The following is a 25,419-nucleotide window of genomic DNA, read 5'->3' as shown; positions in this document are numbered from 1 at the left end:
TTCAGAAAAACTGGGAAGACTTAGATGAACAGATGCAAAGTGAACTCAGCAGAACCAGAACACTGTACAGAGTAACAGTATATTGTGTGACGAAGAAATGTGAATGACAGTTATTCTTAGGAATACAATGATGTAAGAGAATCCCAAAGCAATCATCAAGATGCATATTATCTTCCTCCAAGAAAGGACTGAGAGTGTCTGAATATGAACTGAAGGACATCTCCTTTTTTCCCTCCCTCTCTCCCATCGATCTCTCTGATCCCTCCCTCCCTCCCTCCCTCCTTCCTTCCTTCCTTCCTTCCTTCCTTCCTTCCTTCCTTCCTTCCTTCCTTCCTTCCTTCCTTCCTTCCTTCCTTCCTTCCTTCCTTCCTCTTTTTCTTTATTTCATTAATTTTTCCCTCCAGTCTTCTTGTAAAGAATGACTAATGAGATGAGTTTGCCCCATGTCTGGGTCGAGGCCACTTGTGGGAGTCTAAGTTGGGTCTGGGTGCTCAGCTGCAGTGGGTTTTTACCCCCTGCTCATCCTCTCTAGACCATGGAGAAAACTGCTCCCAGACATGCTGATCAGAGCATGGAAGTGTCTCACTACAAGGTGCTGTCGGTGCAGGAGCAACTGTTCCACAAGTGAGTCCAGGAGTGCATAATCTCCACCCTGCTGTTAGCAGTGCTTTACATCCCCTGGAATGTTTCTCTGACTAGATTCAAGAAGCCAGCTGATTTTACTACAGTTGATGATGAGGACACCACAGTCAATAAGATTGTGCTTGGCCTCTGCACCTTCACCTTGGCTGTGGCCCTGGCTGGAGTCCTGCTCCTGTCCTTTTCTATCCTCGGCAATGAAGTGCTTCTTTCCCTTCCCCAAAACTACTATATCCAGTGGCTCAATGGCTCTCTCATCCATGGAGTCTAGATCCTTGTCTTCCTCATGCCCTTTTCCTACTTTTTCACTGAGTTGGAAGGCTTTGCTGGCTCCAAGAAGGGGATCCTGAACAGGGTGTATGAGACGGTTGTGATGCTGCTGCTCTTGTCACTGCTGGTGCTAGGCATGGTGTGGGTGGCCTCTAATATTGTGGTCAACAGCAAGACCAGCCAGGAGTCCTTGTATGATCTGGGAGTGCTACCTTCCCTACCTCTATTCCTGCATCTCTGTTCTTGGTGTGTTGCTCCTTCTGCTGTGTACACCACTGGGGCTGGCCAAGATGTTCTCTGTCACTGGGAAACTTCTGGTCAAGCCCGGGCTCCTGGAGGACCTGGGATAACAATTGCATTGCTCAACCTTTGAGGAGGCAGTCCTAAACTGAAAGATGTGTAACCCCACTTTGTGCTGCCTGCCTGTGGACATGAAGCTGCTGCACAAACAGGTCATGACCCTGTAGACACAGAGGCACATGCAGGAGAAATAACAGAAGGCCTCTGCTTGGCAGCAAAACCTGGGTTACCCACTGGTCATGCTATATCTGCTGTTGCTGACAGGTCTCTCTGTCATGTTGCTATGCACATCCTGGAATTGCTCACTGATGAGGCAGCCACGCCCCATAGCATGCAGGGTGACTCCTTAGGCCAGGTGTCATTCCCCAAGTTGGGCTCCTTTGGTGCCATCTTCCAGGTTATCCTCATCCTTTACCTGATGGTATCTTCTGTCACAGGCTTCTACAGCTCTCCATTGCTCTGAGACCTTCAAACCAAATGGCAAGATACAGACATGATGACCCAGAATATTGGGAACTGTGTGTTTCTCCTAGTGCTGAGCTCAGCCCTGCCTGTTTTCTTTTGCACACCAGGGCTTACGTGCTTTGACTTTGGCTGAGTGACTTTGGCTGTTTCAATTGGCTGGGAAATGTTTATATTGTGTTCCTGTGTAATGTAGCCTTTATTGGCCTCGTCACCCTTTTCCTGATCAAGACTGTAACTGGATAAGTTCAGTTGAGCTCATCCAGGACTTCGGCCTTGATAGACTACCACTACCTGCCTCTGGATTTCCATGTCACACAGCAAGACTCTGCTTCAGTGACTTTGATCTTAAGAGTTAGGTGAGGCAGATCCAAGATGACAGAGGAAAGGCAGTGAGCACTCAAACTCATGACATGATCACTCAAAAAAACCATCCAAATAATAGGATGGGGTACCTAGGTGACACAGTGAACAAAGCATCCACCCAGGAGCCATAGGGACCCTAGCCAAAACCTGGCCTCAGAAGCAAGACAATCACCCACTGTACAACCCCAGGTATGCCCCCCACTCAAATTTTTTTTATGGTTCTCTAGAGTCTTGTATTTGAAAGTCAAATTTTCCATTCAGTTCAGGTCTTTTCATCATGAATACTTGAAAGTCCTATTGAAATTCCATTTTTTCCTCTGAAAGTATACACAGTTTTGTTGGATACATGACTCTTGGTTGTAATCCCAATTCTTTTGCCCTCTGGAATGTCATATTCCATGCCCTCTGATACTTTAATGTAGAAGCTGCTAGATCTTGGGCTATCCTGACTGGGGCTTCACAGTACTTGATTTTTTTTTTAATTTTGGCAGCTTGCAATATTTTCTCCTTGACCTGGGAGCTCTGGAATTTGGCTATAATATTCCTGGGAGTTTTCCTTTTGGGACCTCTTTCAGGAGATGATTGGTAGATTCTTTCAATTTCTATTTTACATTCTGCTTCTAGAATATCAGGGTAGTTTTCCCTGACAATTTCTTGGAAGATGATGTCTAAGCTGTTTCCTTGGTCATGGTTTTCAAGTAGACCAATAATTTTCAAATTATCTCTCCTGGCTCTATTTTCCAGGTCAGTAGTTTTTTCCAAGAAAATATTTCACATTGCCCTCTATGAAAGAAACAGGAAAGGTCATATGGAGTAGGGGAAGAGATGGGGGAGGGCAGTACATGAATATTACACTCATCAGAATAGTCTCAAAGACCTTAATCACATCAGGTTTGGCTCAAGGAGGAATTAATGCACACATCCAATTAGGTGTAATAATCTATTTAATCTGGCAAGTAAATGACCCTAACATTGATCAGAATTGGCTCAAAGTCCTTAATCTCACCAGAATTGGCTCAAGGAGGGAATAACATACACACTCAATTGGGTGGAGTAATCTATCTAACCCTGCAGGAAAATAGATGGGGAAGAAGATAAAGAGAGAGGGGCAAAAGAAGGGAGGGTAGATTTGGGGAGGGGATAGACAGAAGTAAATCCCTTTTGAAGAGGGATAGGGTGAAAGAAGATAGATAATAGAATAAATATCATGGAGAAGGAAATAGAATGGAGAGAAACAATTAACAACAGTAATCATGAAAAAGAGAAAGAAGGAAAAATTGTACAAAAAATATTTATGGCAACTCTTTGTGGTGGCAAAGAATTGGGAATCAAGGGAATGTCTATCAGTTGAGCAATGACTGAAGAAGCTGTGGTGGTATATGATTGTAGTGGAATGGTATTTTGCTATAGGAAATGACAAACAGGATGATCCCAGAAAACCTGGAAAGACTCATATGAACTGATGTATAGGGAAATGAGCAGAACTGGCAGGATATTGTGCATAGTGCCAGCAGTATTATTGGATGAACAATTGTGAATGACTTAAGTACTGTTAAGGCTAAAATTCTAGCTAGCCTGTCTAAAATATCTAATGAGTGGTCGCCAATAAATTATAAGCTTTAGCAAGAGTTAGGCTTTTAAGCATTTATTAAGGAGAATAAGAATATGGTAAAGAGACAGAGAAAGGCCTACATTCATCTATCTATTAAAGGGAGAGTGCATTTCTAGCTCCACTCTCCACCAGAGTCCTCAGGAAATAAAAAAGAGCCCCAGTCAGAGCGCCAGGCTCCCCCTTCTTCCTCCCACAAGCAAACGTCACTTCCTGAGGCCAAAGAAAAGACACATGGTCTTGCCCTCAAAGACCTTCACTTCATGGAGAAGCTTTTCTACAGTAAGTCTCCAGTAGGTGGCATCATTCCAGTCATTACAGTACTCTCAGCAATATAATGAACTAAGACAAATGCAAGGGACTAATGATGAAGCATACTATCCACTAACATAGAAAAAACTCATAAAAAGAGCATGTGTGGATTGAACATATACAATCTATACCGGATTGGTTGCTGTCTTGTGAAGGGGGGAGGAAAGGGAGGGAGGGAGAAAAATTTAGATCTTTAAATCTTATGAAAATGAATGTTGAAAACTACCTTTACGTGTAACTGGAAAAAATAAAATAAATGTTTTTTTGCCAACAAAAAAATGTAGGTGGAAGGGAGAAGACAGAATACTGCTAGTCTTGGAGCAGAGTCCTGGAGGGACTTGGTGGTCTCTGAGGCCTGGAGTTTGCTGTGTGGGTGGAGGAGTTAGAGGGTAGCTAAGACCTTTGCAGTGTTGTATAATCTGAGCCAAAGTTTGGGGCCCATTTCTTTTCCCTCCCCCCCACCTTTTACCAACCCTTTTCAGAAAAATGTGGGCCTCTGAGTATAAGGCTAAGTACCTGTTACTGGCTTCTAGCCTCATTTCTGTTTAGATATTATTAATCTGCCTCATTACAGTCCTGGACACTGCTCTGGGCAATGTTTACATGATATGATGTGCAATAGGGGAGGGAAGGAATTGGGAAGTGGAGAAAGAATGGGGGGACAGACCCTTTCCCTGGAACACATTGGCCTTGGCCCTTTGTTGTCCTGCCCCTAGAAGAACTGAGCCCACCTCAGGGCCTCTCTTAAATAGGTGAGAACTGGAATGAGATGAGGCAAGGAAGGTTTGTTCAAGGAAGATCCTTCCCTGTCCTCTTCTTTTTCTCTCCCTATTCTTCCCTCACTCAAATAAAGTTATTTCCATGTTTTTTTTAAATAATAATAATAATAAAACTTCTAAAAAAAGAATGACTAATATGGAAAAGCTTTATGAAATTACATGAATATTTTACATAAGAAGTAAAGAGATAGAAAGATAGAATTTGGAACTCAAAACTTTAAAAAAAAAAAGAAGAGCTAAAATTATTGTAATGTGTAATTGGGGAAAATTATGAAAAAATACAAAGTATATTGCAACACAACCAGAAATCTCTTTACTATGGATATACTATATTTGGATTTTATGTTTTGCTTATTGTCTCTCTCATTAAAATCTCATCTCCTTTATAGATCCCCAATATTAAATACAGTGCTTAGAACATTGTAAGTGCACATTCAATGTTTGTTGCCTACTGGACAGATTAAAAATGTTACTAACTTGACAGACTTCATTATTATATTGCTGGGAGAGAGGGTGAAAGACACAGGAGATATCTGAGTCATAAAAGTGATTTAGGGAGCAGCTAGGTGGCACAGGGAATAGAGCACCGGCCTGGAATTAGGAGGACCTGAGTTCAAATCCAGCCTCAGACACTTGACACTTACTAGCTGTGTGACCTTGGGCAAGTCACAGCCCCAATTGCCTCACCAAAAACAAAACAAAACAAAAAAGTGATTTAGAACTAGGTTCATCATTATCCTTACACATCCAGGAAACGAAACATTCAAGACATGCCATGTAGGAAGTATGTATACAGTAGGGATGACATTATGAGCTCAGTAGTGCTATTATCCAGTGATCATAGCAGCAGCACCCCCATAGCAAAAATTCTTGCCTGAGACTTGACTGAGCTCAGATCACAAAGTGAGGTCACTATGTATAGAATTTCTCTTCCAGAAATTCTGCATTTTGAAGCCTACTTTTTACATGGTCATTACTGTGCTGAGCAAAATAAGTTAAGAAATATTTGTGAAATTCTTTCAATAAACATTTATTAAGATGACGTAGCCCTGGGGCAGCTAGGTGGCACAGTGGATAAAGCACTGGCCTTGGATTCAGAAGAACCTGAGTTCAAATCCAACCTCAGACACTTGATGCTTACTTACTATCTGTGTGACACTGGGCAAGTCACTTAACACTCATTGCCCTGAAAAAAAAAAAAAAAAAGATGATGTTGGCCAAGCCTTATTCCACATCTTCTGAGGGTGAAATTTTAGTTATGCATTAATTTGGATGTAATAAAACTGTATAATCTCAGGAAAGGTCTATGTGAATGTTTGTAAAGGTAGAGAAATAATTTATCAGCAAAAGCAATTTGATTTTTTAGGAAATTCCTTCTCTTAAAGTGACATTCCAGAGACCATTTAAAATGATTTTGGATTACTTGTTTTGAGACCACATATGTAGGGTCAGTATAGAGTCACTAGGGCCTGCATCCCAAAGGACTTAGAAGCAAATGTAAGAGATTAAAAAAAAAAAGTGAGTAAGCTTAAGTACCACACACAGGTTTCACATAGAACAGGACATGTCTCTAACTTTGAGCATCACTGAAAAATGGAGAAATCCACATTCTCCTTTTAAAGTCAGTAAAAAAGACTGTGATTTTCTGTTAATAATGTATATCACTGGATTACTTCTTTGTTTATTAGGGAGTGGTCAGGGAAGGATCTAGTTTCGGAAGTAGTATGTTGCAGGATGGCATTTGTCACAGTACCATTTTTACTGTGGATCTAGGAAAACAAGCATCTGGAAAGTTCTATATTCTGGTGAGTAGATATATCTTCATTGTATCTTCATTCATTTTAAGGTCTGACTTCCAATATGTATGCTACATACATAAACCAACAGTTATAGCTATTGTTAAATGTCCACTGGCAATTATGATCAAAGCTAGAGAACTTGAAAGGAATGAAGAATTCCTCTTGGTGGGGAGAATAGGATTATCAGCAAATGCTTAGCTTAAGGAAGTTATTCATGAAAAACTAGATTTAATTTAATAGGGATCAAGAGAGAAAACATTACACTTTGGGGGGAATTGGTAGATACAAAATCAGGAAGGCAGGGATGCACATATTATCTTCAGACAATAAAGAGCAGTGCAACTGTATAGCTACTGTGGCTTCATCTAGAAAAATTTTTAGAAGATTATTGGAGATGAACCAAATTATATATCTGGCAAAAATAAAATGAAGTAGACATGCTGGAATTAGTAAAAAAAATTGAAGAGAGGAATCATAATATGATCTATTTAATGCGAGATAAGGACAACCCGGGTTCACATTCTGCATGTGAAATATCATAGCTGAGTCAAAATGGACAAAAAAATTCAATTAAACTTTCAATTCTTAAGGAATCATCTGAAGGTATAAATTGCAAAAGAGGTCTGAAGCTGTTGAAGCAGCACAAAAATTGTTTAAAAACAACAAAGTAATCATTCTTTTTGGCCCCAAATTGTCATTATTGAAATTATGCTCTAAGAATGACCATTATTTTAAATGTTTCTTTTCACAAATGTTTACAGTAATATGCCTTTATAAAGTCTAAAGAAACACAAGCCTGCAATCAACTTAAAATGTTTGACAATCAAGCAATGGTTTGTTTTGTTGAGAAAAGTACAAGTAGGAGGGATACCATGAATCCTGAGAGGAAACATGGTTGGGAAGGAGGGAATCAATACCATCTTGAATAGAGTAGTGTAGAACCAGGAGAAGTGTGGTAATTCACAAAGAGGGAAATTAAAGCCTGATATCAGGCAAATCTACTAAACAATTAAAGCTTTTAAAAGTGGAATAGACTGACTCAGTTGCTGTGGTGACCTGCAAGTTCCGAGAACATTTGATGTAACCCTTCTCTTTAATATTTATTTTCACTGTGTGAATATCTTGTTTCAAAATGTACAAAGACCAAAGCTATAAAAATCATTCCTTTCCATCAAGAGGCTAATTATCCACATCAGGAAGGTGGACATCTGCCCAGAAAGATCAGTACCAGTACTCAAAACATAAGTAAGAGCATAATGTCTTTAAAAAATTGTCTTGCTACTTTGGGAGGCAAGAGTAGACAATAGACAGACAACAGTCAAGGAATGGTTTCAAAACTGAGACATCTGCTCCATAATTAATGAAAATTTAAGAAATCTACAATCAAAAAAGCAGAAAAAGGTAACTGACATGAATGGTATGCTGAAAGCAAAGGTGTGGAGCCAGGAGGATACATTGTGTTGATGGTATAAAGAATATAGACTTTATGTTGAAACTGGTACTAGCTACAGAGATCCAATTGGAATGGAGAATCAAAGTTCATGAGAACCAGTTTATGGAAGGACTTGAAGGCTAAGCACTCTAATTATCTATTTGGTTTTGATAAAAATTTAAAATGGAATTATTTCCATTTTGCAGTGATTCCTTTTGAAGATGAGACACGTTGTAGAGGGAAGAGGGTATAAGGTTGACATAGAGGAATGATGTTAAAATCACAACTCTCTTGTTTAATACCTGGGTGATCTTGGAGAATTCATTTAAATTATTGATTCTTCAGTCTTTTCTATAAAATTAGGGACTAGACTAAATACCTACAAGTATTCATCTTCTAAATCTATGATAATAAGTCATAAACTTATAGCCATGTCCTAGGACATTGAGCCTACAAATCCATTGAAGGTACCAAAAAGGCAGAAAAGAGATGGGCAAGATTGTGAAAGTTGCTAAAAATTTAGATACATGACTAATTTTTTTTGGATTAGCATTCACATATCCACTCTTCTTTTTTACTTATTTCTTTATTATACTATACATGTGTGTTTATAACATGTGTCTATACATAGACACACATTTACACATGCATACATACAGGCTTGTATATACAATGTATTTATACACACATGCATACACATATGTATACACATACATGCAATGAATCCAAGAAGAACAGTGTGGTGCAGTAGAGACAATGTGCCAGCTGTATCTCTGAAGGCCTTAATAAGGAGTGTTTGAATTAAATCATCTTGAACAAGTCATTTAACCACCTTGTGTCTCAGGTAATAAAAGTGGGTGAAGTCAAGGAAACACTGATCAACAAAGGGCAGCTAGGTGGTGCAGTGAATAGAACACTGGTCTGGAATCTAGAAGATCTGAGTTCAAGTCTAGCCTCAGAGACGTATTAGCTGTATGACCCCAGTAAAGTCACAACTCCATTTGCTTCAGTTCCTAATCTATAAAATAAAGGAAATAGTAAACTACTCTAGTATCTTAGCCAAGAAAACCCTATCAAATAGTAGCATGAACAAACAGACATAACAGGAGAAGACTGAAAGCCTCAGACAACTCCGATTGTATGTTGTAAATACCTTTTACACTGCAGTGAGGAATCTTTCAAAATAAATGTATTGAATTATCATATATATTAGAATTTGCTGAAGACATTTAAAAGGGAACAAGGACAGATAGGTTGTGATAATTAAGAAATATATTTGTTTTACTTTATAGAAGGTCAGGAGATGATGCAAATATTTGAAAAATAAGAAAATTACAGGTTAATAAAATTTATGAAATGCCAATTATTTGTCACAGCATTACAGCAGAAAGATGACAATTAAGGGAAATATCCTCAGGGGATAAATGTTGGTTCAGGGGAGAAAAAGAAGTAAAATGGATTAATTTGGTATTTGCAAACAATGAAGGAAGAGGGAAAAATATAAAGGGAAGGGAATCTACAAGTGGCAGAGACTGAACTAGACAATTAAAGAATTACTTTGGAATCAAATGTGACATTGGGCTAAATCATACAACTGGATTTACCAGTTTGCAAATTTGCTTTCAGGCAGCTGTTGTAGAATTTGTGAATGTCCTGTTAGACTTTTAGAAAGAAGGAAGAAGAAGAAGAAGAAGAAGAAGAAGAAGAAGAAGAAGAAGAAGAAGAAGAAGAAGAAGAAGAAGAAGGAGGAGGAGGAGGAGGAGAAGGAGAAATTCAAAGTCAAATGCTTACTCTCATTCCTTCATCCTTGACCCATTTCATAATCTATGAACCCTGGTAACTTAACTCTCAGGGAAATAGGCCTCTGTCTCTTTTAATCTCTTTCCCTCTCTCTCCTCTCCTCTTCTCCTTTCTTCTCTCCTCCTCCTCCTCCTCCTCCTCCTCCTCCTCCTCCTCCTTCTTCTTCTTCTCCTCCTCCTCCTCCTTCCCTCTCTGTCTCTGTCTCTGTCTGTCTCTCTCTGTCTCTGTCTCTGTCTCTCTCTCTCCTCTCTCTCCCTCCATTTGTTTATATATTTTTTTAATGTTATCTTTCCCAATCTGCAAACTTGGGATAATGATAGCAGCTACCTCTCCAGGTTATTTTGAGAATCATTTCAATAGTAATTTTAAACCATTTAGTCCAATGCCTGTCACGTAAAAAATGTGATGTAAATGTTATTTATTGTTGTTTTTGTTACAGAAATCAGGCAAAATATGTGGAGTGATTGTCACAGTCATTGAGACACACAATTGATATTTAAAAGTATTTAAACAAAGGACAAGTAACATTCATAAAGCACTGGCTATCTACCAGGTATTGACTTAAGTGCTTTACAAATATTATCCCATTTTGTCTTCACAACAATGATAGTAAGGATGTGATACTATTTCCTTTGTTTTAAAAATTAAGAAACTGAGAGAGAAGTTAAATATTGTTCCAGGGTCACTGAGCTAACAAGTGTCTGAGGCTGCATTTGAACTCAGCTTTCCTGACTGCACTCTTAGCATGTTAGGATTTGGCTGCTTCCAGGGCATACTAATGCTTAATGTGAAATTTTATGTTAATGAACATATTATTCCAATTTTGTTGCCATACCAGGAAGACTACTGATATATGCTCCATATAAAAATTACTTACTTGATTCTTGGGACTGAAATTCTTCTAAACATCCTGTCCAAGTTTTTCTATTATAGAAACATATCTCTTTACACGACCTTCTCTTATAACATCTATTCTCCTTAAAAAAGAGCAGGGGAATAATTTAAATGTTAGGATATACATACATACATGTATACATACATGTGCATATGTATATAAGTGTATCTATATTCACACAATATACAGACACATGTAGAAATATATTATATATACACACACACACACACATATATATATGTATATAAACATGGAAATTATCCATGCATACAGGCCTGTACACACATGCATGTATACACAAACGTTTAAAATGTGGTTATGTGAAAGAAAGCTGACATCAATTCTGCTTGGTACCAGGATATTGAACCAGATTAAATTGGAATAAGTGACATATTCATGATGACACACTAAATACAAAAAGCTGAGAGAAGATGAACCATAATTGTCCTTATGTTTTGATGTATGAAGAAATTAAATAAGCTGCCTTAGGAGTTAGTATCTTCTTCATTTACGATCCCGAATGAGCTATATTTTCTAGAATAGACATTGGTTAAAGAACTTATTATACTCAATTCTAGAAATTCGAAATCATCCATATATTCAGACCATTCTTTATTTCACTCTTTCTTTGGCTTCTTTCATAACACATGGTTTTCTCACAAGACAAATGTAAAAGACGTGTTAATAAGTGCTAACTTTGAAACTAATTCTATTATTAGCATCATAATATTTATAACGATCATAATTTTCTACTTCATACTTCCTCCCCTTATCCTCTGGTTCTCAAATGCATTTTTATTTAACTTCTCTTGATACATTTCTAATTCTTTCCAACAGGAATCATGGTGAGAAGTGACAAGAATCAGAGTACTGCCATCGTGTTCATCCTCTTAGGATTCTCTGAGTATCCAGACCTCCAGGTGCCCCTTTTTCTACTTTTCATCACCATGTATGCAGTTGCTGTACTGGGGAATGTGGGCATGATTGTGATCATCAGGATCAACCCCAAACTCCACACCCCCATGTACTTTTTCCTCAAGCACTTGTCCTTTGTGGATTTCTGTTACTCTACTATAATTATACCAAAATTACTAGAAAACTTAGTTGTAGAAGACAGAAGTGTCTCCATCAAGGCCTGCATGACACAGTTCTCCACTGGTGTCACTTGTGTGATAACAGAAATGGTCATGTTGGCTGTGATGGCCTATGACCGCTTCGTTGCTATATGTTATCCTTTAATCTATACAGTTTCCATATCCCCAAAACGCTGTGTGCTGCTAGTGACTGTGGCATATGCATGGGGCATAATTTCTTCTATTGTACTCACCTACTCACTTCTTGTATTGTCCTTTTGTGAGACCAAAATTATCAATAACTTTGTATGTGAATATTCTGTCTTCCTCTATGCTTCCTGCTCTAGTAAACACTTCAGTGAGATAATACTTTTTATCTTTGCAAATCTCAGTGCATTTTGCACCCTCATCATAATTATTACATCCTACATTTTTATTTTTATCACTATCCTCAAAATGCATTCAGCCAGTGGGAGGTATAAAGCTTTTTCCACTTGTGCCTCCCACATGACAGCTGTTACTATCTTTTATGGGACCATCTTCTTTCTCTATTGTATTCCCAGTTTCCAATCCTTAAAACTTGTAATCAAAGTGGGATCTGTTTTTTATACTGTGGTAATCCCTATGTTAAATCCTTTAATATACAGTCTGAGGAATAAGGATGTGAAAGAAACCTTCAAGAAATTATTGCATCTTAAAATCATTTCTAAATAAGATCATTTATATGGATTATATGCTTACTGGCTGAGCAGTTCTGATTGAATTTATGATGATATTTAATTAATTCTATGAATGCTACTCTGTTACTCCTTTCCCTGGTGGTCACAGCTTCAATTTCTATGACCATCTGAAGAGTAGTCAGGAAAATTCTTAGGTAAATGAAGAGAATATGTTGGAAATGTAGAAAAAATTCACTGCCAGGAAATAATTAAAATATACTCTGTGATGTAGCATCAACATCAGAACCTTTCATTAAAGCTCCTTGAAAATTTCTTGTAAAAATAAATATATTGATTCTACAAGATTGATTTCTTGTTTTCTTTTTTCAGGCTTCTCATTTCCACAACTTCATATAAAAGAAGCATATATATATATATATGGTATGAGCTGGTCTTGTGAGTAGGTGACTTTTGAAGCCTGCCAAAAGCAAACACCTTAAAGACTGACCAGATTCACTGCTGGAAATGAATAATAGACATTGGCACCAGGAATAACTCAATGGGCTAATAGCTTTCTTTTAAAGCCAACTTCATCCCAACAAAGTGTTTAGTACATTTTTTTAACATTGTGAAGGCTTGAGAAGTTTTCTTTGATTGATTCATTTGTAGTGTGGAGCTAGAGATTCCTGATTCTATACTTTTTCCACATGAGCAACTCTTATCTTAGTGGTTGGCTTCCAATTTACTTTTTATGTATTTCACTTTTAGTGAATAGAAGAAAATAAGCAATTCCTTAAAACATCATAATAATATAACTGATAATTGCACAAGAAAGTGCAAACCTATTGTGTGCAATTTGAAATTCCTTTTTAAAAGATTATTTTTAAATTTCTTTATATTTTATGGAATAAAATAAACATTACAATAAGATAGTACAATTAAAAGTAATTGCATAGGAAACTAAATATATATTGGATAGCACTTATTAATTTTAATTAAAAATTAATGTTATCATGCAAATTTATCAGGGGTGAAACAGGGATGTCCATTATAACCTCTTTCATTTAATATTGTACTAGAAATATTAGCTTCAGCAATCAGAGAAGAAAAAGGAATTATAGGAATTAGAATAAGCAAGGAGGAAACAAAATTTTCACTCTTTGCAGATGGTATGATGGCATACTTAGAGAATCCTAGACAATTAACAAAAAAAATTACTTGAAACAATTAACAACGTTAGCAAAGTCAGAGTATATAAAATAAATCCACATATATCATCAGCGTTTCTATACATGACCAACATAGTCCAGCAGCGAGTGATAGAGAAATCCCATTTAAAGTAACAGTAGACAATATAAAATACTTGGGAGTCTACCTGCCAAGACAAACCCAGGAACTCTATGAACACAATTACAAAACAATTTTCACACAAATCAAATCAGATCTAAATAATTGGAAAAATATCAACTGCTCATGGATAGGCTGAGGTAATATAATAAAAATGACAATTCTACCCAAATTAATTTACCTATTCAGTGCCATACCAATCAGACTACATAAACTTTTTATAGAGCTAGAAAAAATAATAAAAAGATTTATCTGGAAAAACAAAACGTCAAGAATATCAAAGGAAATAATGAAAAAAAATGCATAGGAAATTGGGCTAGCTGTACCAAATCTGAAGCTCTACTATAAAGCGGCAGTCACCAAAACTATTTGGTACTGGCTGAGAAATAGAGTGGAGGATCAATGGAATAGGTTAGGCACAGGAGACACAGTAGTAAATGACTTAGTAATGTACTATTTGATAAACCCAAAGATTCCAACTTCTGGGATAGGAACTCATTATTTGACAAAAACTGCTGGGGACAGCTAGGTGGCCCAGTGGATAAAGCACCAGCCCTGGATTCAGGAGGACCTGAGTTCAAATCCTGATTCAGACACTTGATACTTTCTAGCTGTGTGATGCTGGGCAAGTCACTTAATTCTCATTACCCTGCAAAAAAAAAAACTGCTTGGAAAACTAGAAAATAGTATGGCAGAAACTAGGCAAAGACCAACATCTTACACCTTACAAGGTCAAAATGGGTACATAATTTAGACATAAAAGGTGATACCATAGGTAAATTAGGAGAGAAAGGAATAACTTACCTCTCAGATCCTTGGAAAGGAGAACAGTTTGTGACCAAACAAGAGATAGAGAATATTATGGAATGCAAAATGGATAATTTTGACTACTTTAAATTAAAAAGTTTTTGCACAAATAGAATCAATGCATCCAAAATTAGGAGGGAGACAGAAAGCTGGGAAACAATTTTATAGCCAGTACTTCTGATAAAGGTCTCATTTCTAAAATATATCAGGAAATAAATCAAATTTCTAAGAATCCAAGTCATTCCCCAATCGTCAAATGGTCAAAGGATATGAACAAACAGTTTTCTTATGAAGAAATCAAAGTTATATATTACCATATGCAAAAATGCTCTAAATCACTATTGATTAGAGAAATGCAAATTAAAACAACTCTGAGGTACCATCTGACACCTATAAGATTAGCTAATATGACAAAAAAGGAAAATAATAAATGTTGGAGAAGTTGTAGAAAAATTGGAACACTAATGCATTGTTGGTGGAGTTGTGAATTGATCCAACCATTCTGGAGATCAATTTGGAACTATACCCAAAGGGCTATAAAGCTGTGCATACTCTTTGACCCAGCAATACCACTAATAGGTCTTTTTCTCAGGGAGATCCATGGAAAAGGTAAAAGGACCCACATGTACAAAAATGTTTATAGCTGCTCTTTTTGTGGTGGCAAGGAATTGGAAATTGAGGGGTTGCCCATCAATTGTGGAATGGCTGAATAAGTTGTGGTATATGAATGTAATGGAATACTATTGTACTGTAAGAACAATGAGCATCAGGCAGATAGGTGGCACAGTGGATAGAGCACCAGCCCTGGATTCAGAAGGACCTGAGTACGAATCCTGCCTCAGACACTTGACACTTACTAGCTGTTTGACCCTAGGCAAGTCACTTAACCCCAATTGCCTCACTGAAAACAAAACAAAAACAAACAAAACAAAACAAAACAGAACAAAAAAAGAAACAATGAGCAGACAGATTTCAGAGAAACCTGGAAGGACTTGAATGAAATGATGATGGCTGAGATGAGCAGAAGCAGGAGAACATTGTACACAGTATCAACAACATTATGTGTGGATCAACTGTCAGAGACTTGATTCTTCTCAGCAAAATAATTGTCCAAGATAGTTCCAAAGGACTCATGATGAAAAATGTTCTAGAAATCCAGAAAAGAAAAAAAATGAACTGTGGAATCTAAATGCAGATTGAATCATACTATTTCTATTGTTTTTTGTTGTTTTACTTTTTTCAGGTTTTTCCTTTTTGTTCTGATTCTTCTCTTCTAACACGGCTGATGCAGAAATATGTTTAATGTGATTGTAGATATATAACCTATATCATAGGGGTGAGGATTGAGGGAGGAAGGAAATTTAGAACGCAAGTTTTTAAAAAATCAGTATTAAAAACAATTTTGTTTTTTTTTACATGTAACTTGGGGAAAATTCTAAATAAATTTCAATTTAAACAATGAAATTATATGAATGTTTGACACGAGAAGAAAAAGAGAGGGAAGGAGAGAATACGGAACTCAAAACTTTAAAAAAATAAATGCTAAAATGATTTTAACATGTATTTGGGGAAATACAAAATACATTGCATCTCACAGGTATAAAGAATTAATTGTTATTTGAGGTTTTTATGACCCCATCTTTTGGCTAGAATTTGAAAGAAAAACATCCCTTGGTGTGCACTGGCCTGGGGCTCCACAAACCACATGGTGCTCCAACCACTGGTTGCAGCCATTGCCATGGTGCTGGCACCTCAGGTCATCACGACTCTTTCCTAGAATGCCAGAAAAAAAAAACAACAAACAACTCTCTTCTCACAGCACCCCCACACAGTCCCAAGCCAATTGGCTGGCAGCTCTGACAGTCACATGACTGCCCTCACTAGGCTTCCAATCATTATAATTTTGCCAGGCCCATGTAGGGTGATGGTGATGACCGGAGGTGCCAGCACCATGCCAACGGCTACAACTTTCAGAGAAAGAATTTACTAAAAATTAAATTGCTTTTGCAGTTAAATTATTTTTCCCATTGCAAATATTCACAGAGACTTTCCCTAAAATTTTACAATATACAATTACATCCAAATTAATACCTAGCTGAATAATTTATTTTCAGACGACTTGAAGTAAAGCTTGACTTGCCTCATCTTTCATCTTAATAAATGTTTATTGAGAGAACTATACAAGTAGTTCTTAACTTCATCTTGCATAGGACAGTAATGACAGTGTAAAAGGTAGGCTTCAAGATGCACAACTTCTCCCTCATTCTAGCTACTGGGAGAGAAAAATGTATAGATTGTATGAGTCCACTTGGTGATCTGATCTCATGCCAGAGACTATTTTTAAAAAATTTTTAGATTACTCGCTTTGAGACCACATAGGTAGGGTCAGTGTAGAGTTTCTAAGGCCTAGGTCCCAAAAGGCTTGGAAGCAAATGTAAGGGGTTGAGCATAAGTACCACGCACAGGTTTCAGATACAACAGGACATGTCTCTGACTTTGAGCATCACTGTAAAATGGAGAGATCCACATTCTCCTTGTAAAGTCAGTAAAAAAGACTGTGATTTTCTATTAATAATGCTTATCACTCGATGATGCCTTAGTTTGTTTATTAGGGAGTGGTCAGGGAAGGATCTACTTTTAGAATTCGTATTTCACAGGATACAGCATTTGTACTAGGCATCTAGGAAATGAAGCATCCAGGAGATTCTATGTTCTGGTGAGTAGATATATCTGATAATTTCCTCCCACACATTTTTATCTGGTCTCTTGACTGGAAAATAAAATGTTCCTTTCATAAGCTTCCTGAAATATAAATCAGAAAGCAACAAGCAAAAAGAAAAAAAAAAGATGAGTTGTAGGTTTTATCTCACATCATATATGTCACCCTCATCATTATCCTTTATTTTACTCACCATTTTTGTGCAGTAAATCTAAAGTCCATGAATATTAGGAGTCATCAGACAGGCTCTTTCTATAAGAGGTTTTCAGTACATGGGGGAAGATGTTACAGGTACACACACAGAGCAATACATAGAGCATGTGACTAATGCTAAATGTCCACTAGCAAATACAATCAAAACTAGAGAAATCCAAAGGAATGAAGAATGCCTCTTGGGGTGTAGAATAGGACTGTCAGCAAATGCTTACTTTAAGGCAGTTATGCAACTAGATTGAATTTAGTAGGGATCAAGAAAGAAGGCGTTATACATTTGGTGAAATGGTAGCTACAAAAGAAGGAAGGCAGGGAGTCATGTATTATCTTCAGATAATAATGAGCAGTGCAACTATACAGCTACTGTGAATTCATCTAGGAAAAATTTTAGATTATTGGAGATGAACCAAATCATATATCTGACAAAAATAAAATGAAAAAGACATCCTAGAATCAGTAAAGAGTTGAAGAGAGGTATCATCATATAGTCTACTTAATGCAAGATAAGGACAACCTGGGTTCACATTCTGCATGTGAAATATCATAGATGAGTAAAAATGGGGAAAAAATATGAGTTAAAATTTCCACTCCTAAAAAATCATCTGAAGGTATAAATTTCAAAAGAGGTCTGAAGCTTTGTCATTTGGGGTAGTTTATATGTCTGAAGCTCCTTATAACAATGGAATCAAAGATCCAGAATGAGCACAAAATGATTTAATCAATAGCAAAATAATCACACTTCTGGACCTTAAATTATCATTATTGAAATTATACAATAAGAATGATCATTACTTTAGAGTTTTCTTTTCCCAAATGTTCACAACAATATGCAACATAAAGCCTAAAGGAACAATTACCTGCAATCAATTTAATATGTTTTATAATAAGGCAATGGTTTGTTTGGTTGAGAAAAGTTAATGCATTAGAAGACTATGATAAGGGGCAGCTAGGTGGCGCAGTGGATAGAGCACCGGCCCTGGAGTCAGGAGTACCTGAGTTCAAATCCGGCCTCAGCCACTTAACACTTACTAGCTGTGTGACCCTGGGCAAGTCACTTAACCCCAACTGCCTCACCAAAAAAAAAAAAAAAAAGAAGAAGACTATGATACTACCAGTATGGACAAGTAGGGGGGATACCATGAATCCTGAGGGGAGATTTGGATGGGGAAGGGCAGAATCCTGACTGTCTTGAATAGACTAGTATAAAACCAGGAATAGTGTGGTAGGAATTACAAAGAGGGAAATTTAGGTCAGATGTCAGGCAAATCTACTGAACAAGTAAAAATTTTAAAAGTGGAATAAACTGACTCAGTTGCTGTGGTGACCTGCTGGTTCCAAGGACATTTCTTTTCTTTTAATCCTTCCTGTTAATATTTATTTCTACTGTGACTGTTTTGTTTCAACAGGTAGAAAGCTGAAAGCTATTAAAAAGCACATTGCCTTTCATAAAGGGGCTAATAATCCACACCAGGGAGGTAGACATCTCCACACAAAGATCAGTACCAACACTTGAAACATAGGTAAGAACCTAATCTTTCTTTAAAGCAGAATTGTCTTACTGCTTTGGGAAGCAAGAGTAAGCAATGGACAGAGAACTATCACAAAATATTTTCAAAACTGAGAAATTTGCTCCAAAATTAATGAAAATTTAAGATATCTACAATTGTAAAAGCAGAAAAAGGTAACTGAGGCAAATGGTATGCCGAGAGTAAAGGTGTGGAGGCAGTAGTATACATTGTGCTGATGATATTAAGAGCATAGACTTTGGGTTGAAACTGGTAGTAGCTGTAGAGATCCAATTGGAATGGAGAATCAGAGCTCCTTAGAATAAGATTTTTGGACGTACTTGAAGACTGAGCACTCTAATAGTCTATTAGCTTTTCACCATAATTTCAAATGGAATATTTCCAATTTGCAGTGTAGTGTGAAGAGCATCAGAGGTTGACACCGAGGGACCATGTTTGAATCACAACTCTCTTGCTTAGTAACTGTGTGATCTCAGAAAATCATTTAACCTCTTGTTTCATCAGTTTTGTCTTCTGTAAAGGAAGGGACTAGACCAGATGCTGATAAGTCTTCATGCCCTTAATCTTTAGAATAATGCACAAACCTCTATACATGTTCTAGAACACTTCCCCTACAAATCCATTGAACACACTAGAAAGGCAGAAGAGAAATGAGTAAGACTGTAAAAGTTGCTAAAAAAATCTATATACATAAATAAATATGTAGGACAATTTTTTGGACTGGCATTAAGCTACCCATCCCTTATTTTCTTTTACTTTTTTATTCCTTAACCATAGTACACATGTATTTGTTTATAATGTGTGTTTCTGTGTCTAACGATATATACATCTACACAATGCACACATACACAAGCACATGCCTATATACTTGCATACATACACACGTGCATGCGTACATAAACACATGCATACATGCATTCTTACATACAATACATCCAAGAAGAACAGTGTAGTGCAGTGGAGACAATATGTTAGGGAGATCCTTATTCTAGCTGTAAAGTAACTCTGAAGGCCTTCCTGGGTACTGTTTGAATGAATCATCTTGGAAAAGTCATTTAACCACCTCAATCCTCAGGTAATAAGACTTCCTGGGGGGTGCTGGTGGTGAGGATATTGATCAACAAGGGGTAGCCAGTTGGTTCAGTGAATAGAACACTAGTCTTAAATCTCAAAGATCTGAGTTCAAGTCTGGCCTCAGATACTTATTGGTATGTGACCCTGGGCAAAGTCACTTAACTCTATTTGCTTTAGTTACGAATCTATATAAATGGTAAAGTACTCCAGGATCTTAGCCAAGAAAACCTTATCAAATAGCATCACAGTCAGACATGACAGAAAAAGACTGAAAGCCCCAGATCATTCTAATTGTATATTGTAAACAGCTCTTATACTACAGTGACGAATCTTTCTTTCTAAATAAATATTTTGAATTATCATATATATGAGAATTTGGTGAAGACATTGAAATGGAAACAAGGACAGATAGATTGTGCTAGTAAAGAGAGACATTTGTTTTCCTTTATAGGTCAGGAGATGATGCAATTATTTGAAAAATGAGAAAATAACAGGTCATCAAAAATACCAACTATTCGCCACAGCATTACAGAAGAAAGATGACAATTAATGGAAAATAACCTCAGGGGAGAAATTTTGGTTCAGGGGAGAAAAGAAGCAAAATGGAATAAGCTGGAATTTGCAAACTTAATGAAGGAAGAGGGGAAAATATATAGAGGGAAGGGAATCTACAGGTGGAAAAAAAGTTAAGTGGTAGAGACTGGACTAGAAAATTAAAGAGTGACTTTGGAATGAAAAGTGACATTGGAGTAAGCCATACATCTGGATTTACCAGTTTGTAATTTTCAGTTTTCAGGCAGCTCATTCTCTCACTGCCATTGTTCCTGGGCACTAATGGATTTGGTGATTACCATTCAGTTAGGTTTTTAGAAGGAAAATAAAAAAGGAATGAAGAAATCCAAACTTAAATGCTAACTCCCATTCCTTCATCCCTGACCCATTTCCTAATGCACAAACCAAAGATACAAGTAACTTAACTCTAAGGGCAATACACCTCCACCTCCTTTGATCACTCTTGTCCTCCTCCTCCTCCTCCCCCTCCTCCTGCTCCTCCTCTCCTCTGTCTCAGTCTCTTCTCAGTCTCTTCTCTGTCTCTTCTCTGTCTCTATCTCCGTCTTTGTCTCTCTCTCTTCCTCCCTCCCTCTTCCTCCCTCCCTCTGTCCCCCTGCCTCTCTCCCTCCCTCCCTTCCCCTCTCTCTCCCCCTCTCTCTTGCTCTTTCTTTATTCATTTGTTTATATCTTTTTTTTTTTTTAGTGAGGCAATTGAGATTAAGTGACTTGCCCAGGGTCACACAGCTAGTAAGTGTTAAGTGTCTGAGGCTGGATTTGAACTCAGGTACTCCTGATTCCAGGGCCAGTGCTCTATACACTGTGCCACCTAGCTGCCCCTTATTTATATCTTTTTTTTTTAAATTTTATCTTTCCAATTGGTAAAATTGGGATAATGATCACAGCCACCTCTCCAGGTTATTTTGAGAATTGTTTCAATAATAATTGTGAAACATTTAGCCCAATGCCTGGCAAGAATACAGTGCTATATTGCTGTTATTCATAATTGTGTTTTTGTTGTTGTTATAAAAATCAGGCCAAATATTCAGAGTGATTATTTGACAATCATGCAGTCATTAAGACACACCGTAACTACATAAAACCGTTTAAACAAATATGAATATTAATATATCACTATGTGCCAGATATTATCTTAAAAGCTTTACAAATATTATCCCATATTTTCTTTACAACAACCATAAGAAATAGGTGCTGTGGCTTTCCCTGTTTTAAAAATTAAGAAACAGAGACAGAGTTTAAATATTTTATTTCAGGGTTATAAAGCTAGTAAGTATCTGAGATTGTATTTGAACTCATCTTCCTGAATGTACTTTTAGCATGTTGTCATTTAGCTGCCTGTATGGGACACTAATGCTAAATGTGAAACTTTATGTTAATGAACATATTATCCCAATTCTGTTGCCATACCAGGAAGACGACAAAAATATGGTGCATATAAAAATTGCTCACTGGATTTCTGCTACTGAAATTCTCCTGAAGATGATGTCCAACTTTTTCTGTTGTAGAAAGATATCTCTTTAAGGTGAGCTTCTCTCATAGCATCTATTCTTCTTATAAATTACTAGAGTAATAATATAAGTTTTAGATATACTCACACACATGTATACATACATATATGTACATGCATACATATATGCACACTTTATGTATATTCACATAAATGCATACATACATACATGTGTGTATTTGTGTTTAAAAGATGATTATATGAAAGAGAACCACAAATTATTCTGCTGAGTTGCATGGAACTGAACTAGATTAAATGGTAAAAGTTGTATATTCAAGATGAGGCACCGAATACAAAAAATTGAGAGGAGATTAAATGTTCTTATGTTTTGAATTATAAAGTAATTAAATTGGCTGCCAAAGGAGTTAGTGTTTTCTTCATTTAAGGATTCAGGAATGACCTATATTTTCTGGAAAGGACATTGGTTAAAGAACTGATTATACTCAATTCTAGAAATTCATATTCATCCAGACATTCAAACCATTCTTTATTTCACTTTTCCTTTGTCTTCTTTCATAATCTATGATTTTCCCTCAGCCTAAATGTAAAGGACTTGAGAGTGTTAATTTTAAAACTAGTTATATTATTAGCATTGAAATATTGATAAAATAATAATTTTCTACTTCATACTTCCTCTCCTTATCCTCTAGTTCTCAATTTCATTCATGTTTAATTTCTCTTGATCTAGTTCTAATTCACTTCAACAGGAATCATGGTGAGAAGTGACAAGAATCAGAGTACTGCCATCGTGTTCATCCTCTTAGGATTCTCTGAGTATCCAGAACTCCAGGTGCCCCTTTTTCTACTCTTCCTCACCATGTATGTAGTCACTGTGCTGGGGAATGTGGGCATGATTGTGATCATCAGGATCAATCCCAAACTCTACACACCTATGTACTTTTTCCTCAAGCACTTGTCCTTTGTGGATTTCTGTTACTCCAGTGTAGCTACACCAGAACTACTAGAAAATTTGGTTGTAGAGGACAAAAGTGTTTCAATCAATGCCTGTATCACACAGTTTACCTTTGGGGTCACCTGTGTGTCAACAGAGATGGTCATGTTGGCTGTGATGGCCTATGACCGCTTTGTTGCTATATGTTATCCTTTAATCTATACAGTTTCCATATCCCCAAAACGCTGTGCCCTACTAGTGACTGTGACATATGTATGGGGCATAATTTCGACTAGTTTACTCATCTACTCAATTCTTATATTGTCATTTTGTAAGACAAAAAAAAATAATAACTTTTTATGTGAATATTCTGTCTTCCTTGATGTTTTCTGCTCTGATATACACTTCAGTGAGACAATACTTTTTATCTGTGCAAATCTGACTGCATTTTGCACCCTCACCATTATCCTTACATCCTATCTTTTTATTTTTATCACTATCTTCAAAATGCATTCAGCCAGTGGGAGGTACAAAGCTTTTTTCACTTGTGGCTCCCACATGACAGCTGTTACTATCTTTTATGGGAACATCTTCTTTCTCTATTGTATTCCCAGTTTCCAATCCTCAAACTTGGAGTCAAAGTGGGATCTGTTTTTTATACTGTGGTGATTCCTATGCTAAATCCCTTAATATACAGTCTAAGGAACAAGGATGTAAAGGAATCCTTCAGGAAATTAATTCATCTCAAAATTATTTCTCAATAAGTTCATGTATATGGATCATAGGACTACTGGCTGAACTACTCTGATAGTGTTTATGGTAATATTTAATTAATTCTATGAGCACTATTCAGTTACTCCCTTCTGTGGTTGGTCACACTTCAGTTCCTATGACCATCTGAAGAGTAAAGAAAATTCTTAGGACAATGAATAATGGATGTTGGAAATGAGAAAAACTGGTAGAAAATCATTACAATATACAATGTGATGGACCATCAGCCTCAGAAACTTTCATTAACACTCCTTAAATATTTATTGTAAAAATAAATCTACTGATTCTATAAGACTGATTGCTTGTTTTCTTATTTCAATCTTTGCATTTTCACTACTTTGTATAATAGAATGCAACAAAAGATATGGGTTGAGCGGATCTTCTGAATAGATGTTTTTTGGAGGCCAGTCAGAAGCAAACACCTTGATGATTGACCATATTCAGAGTGGGAAAAGAATAATAATCACCGACTGCTGGAGAAATTCAGTGAGCTAATAGGTTTCTTTTAAAGCCAAGTTTAGTCCTACAAAATGCTTAATATAGTTCCGGGAAAACTTTGAAGGTTTAAGAAGTTGTGTTTGATTCATTTGTAGTGGGGAGCAAAATATTCCTGACTCTACCAATTTTTTATCTTATCTCTTTTTTCCCATAAAAGTATTTTATTATTTTCCAGTTACTTGTAGAGATAATTTACTACACTGGTTTGTATGAGATTTCATTTCAATTTTTTCTCCCTCCCTCTCTTCCATCCCCCTCACCAAGACAGCAAGCAATCCGATATAGGTTTTATATGTACAATTACATTAAACATATTTCTTCTTTAGTCATGCTGTGCAAGAAGAATCAGAGCAAAAAGGAAAAACCTCAAAAAAGAAAAATAGATAGATAGATAGATAGATAGATAGATAGATAGATAGATAGATAGATAGATAGATAGATAGATAGATGATAGATAGATAGATGGATAGATAGATAGATAGATAGTATGGTTCAATCTGCATCTAGATTCCATAGTTCTTTTCTTTTTCTGCAATTGGAGAGTATTTTCCATCATGAGTCCTTTAGAAATATGTTGGACCATTGTATTTCTGAGAGGAGTTAAGTCTGTCACAGTTGATCAATGCACAATGTTGTTGATACTGTGTACAGTGTTCTCCTGGTTCCGCTCATCTCACTAGACATTAGTTCATGTAAGTCCTTCCAGGTTTCTCTGAAATCTGCCTGTTCATTGTTTCTTAGAGTATTCCATTACATTCATATTCCACAACTTGTTCAGACATTCCACAATTGATGAGCATCCCCTCAATTTCCAATTACATGCCAGCACAAAAAGAGAAGCTATAAATATTTTTGTTCATGTGGGTCCTTTTCCTTTATTTATGATCTCTTTGGGAAAAAAATACCAAATAGTGGTATTGCTGTGTCAGATGGTATGCACAGCTTTATAGCCCATTGGGAATTGTTGCAAATTACTCTCCAGGATGTCTACCAATTTTCAATATGAGCAATTCTATCTTAGTGATCAGGTTCCAATTTATTTTTATATATTTCATTTTTAATTAATAGAATAAAACAAACACATCCTTAAAATAATATAA

At 36.7% G+C, this 25,419-nt stretch overlaps 1 protein-coding gene and 3 pseudogenes across 1 annotated transcript; all 4 read left to right on the top strand.

Annotated features, from left to right (window-relative positions):
• The first annotated feature begins 571 nt into the window (after positions 1 to 571).
• On the top strand, positions 572 to 2,011 carry LOC122732776 (annotated as a pseudogene).
• A 9,494-nt stretch (positions 2,012 to 11,505) lies between these two features.
• On the top strand, positions 11,506 to 12,450 carry LOC122732439 (olfactory receptor 5D13-like). The gene has a single exon (XM_043972582.1). It carries the CDS (start codon positions 11,506 to 11,508, stop codon positions 12,448 to 12,450), a length of 945 nt encoding a protein of 314 aa, XP_043828517.1.
• Positions 12,451 to 22,870: 10,420 nt separating this feature from the next.
• Positions 22,871 to 23,814, top strand: LOC122730399 (annotated as a pseudogene).
• Positions 23,815 to 24,211: 397 nt separating this feature from the next.
• Positions 24,212 to 25,419, top strand: part of LOC122731904 — a 6,669-nt pseudogene continuing 5,461 nt past the window's right edge.

The sequence above is a fragment of the Dromiciops gliroides genome, chromosome 6 (genome assembly GCF_019393635.1).
Source record: "Dromiciops gliroides isolate mDroGli1 chromosome 6, mDroGli1.pri, whole genome shotgun sequence".
NCBI lineage: Eukaryota > Metazoa > Chordata > Mammalia > Microbiotheria > Microbiotheriidae > Dromiciops > Dromiciops gliroides.
The sequence above is the reverse complement of the archived record's forward strand: the minus strand, read 5'-3'. Positions and strand labels throughout refer to the sequence as shown.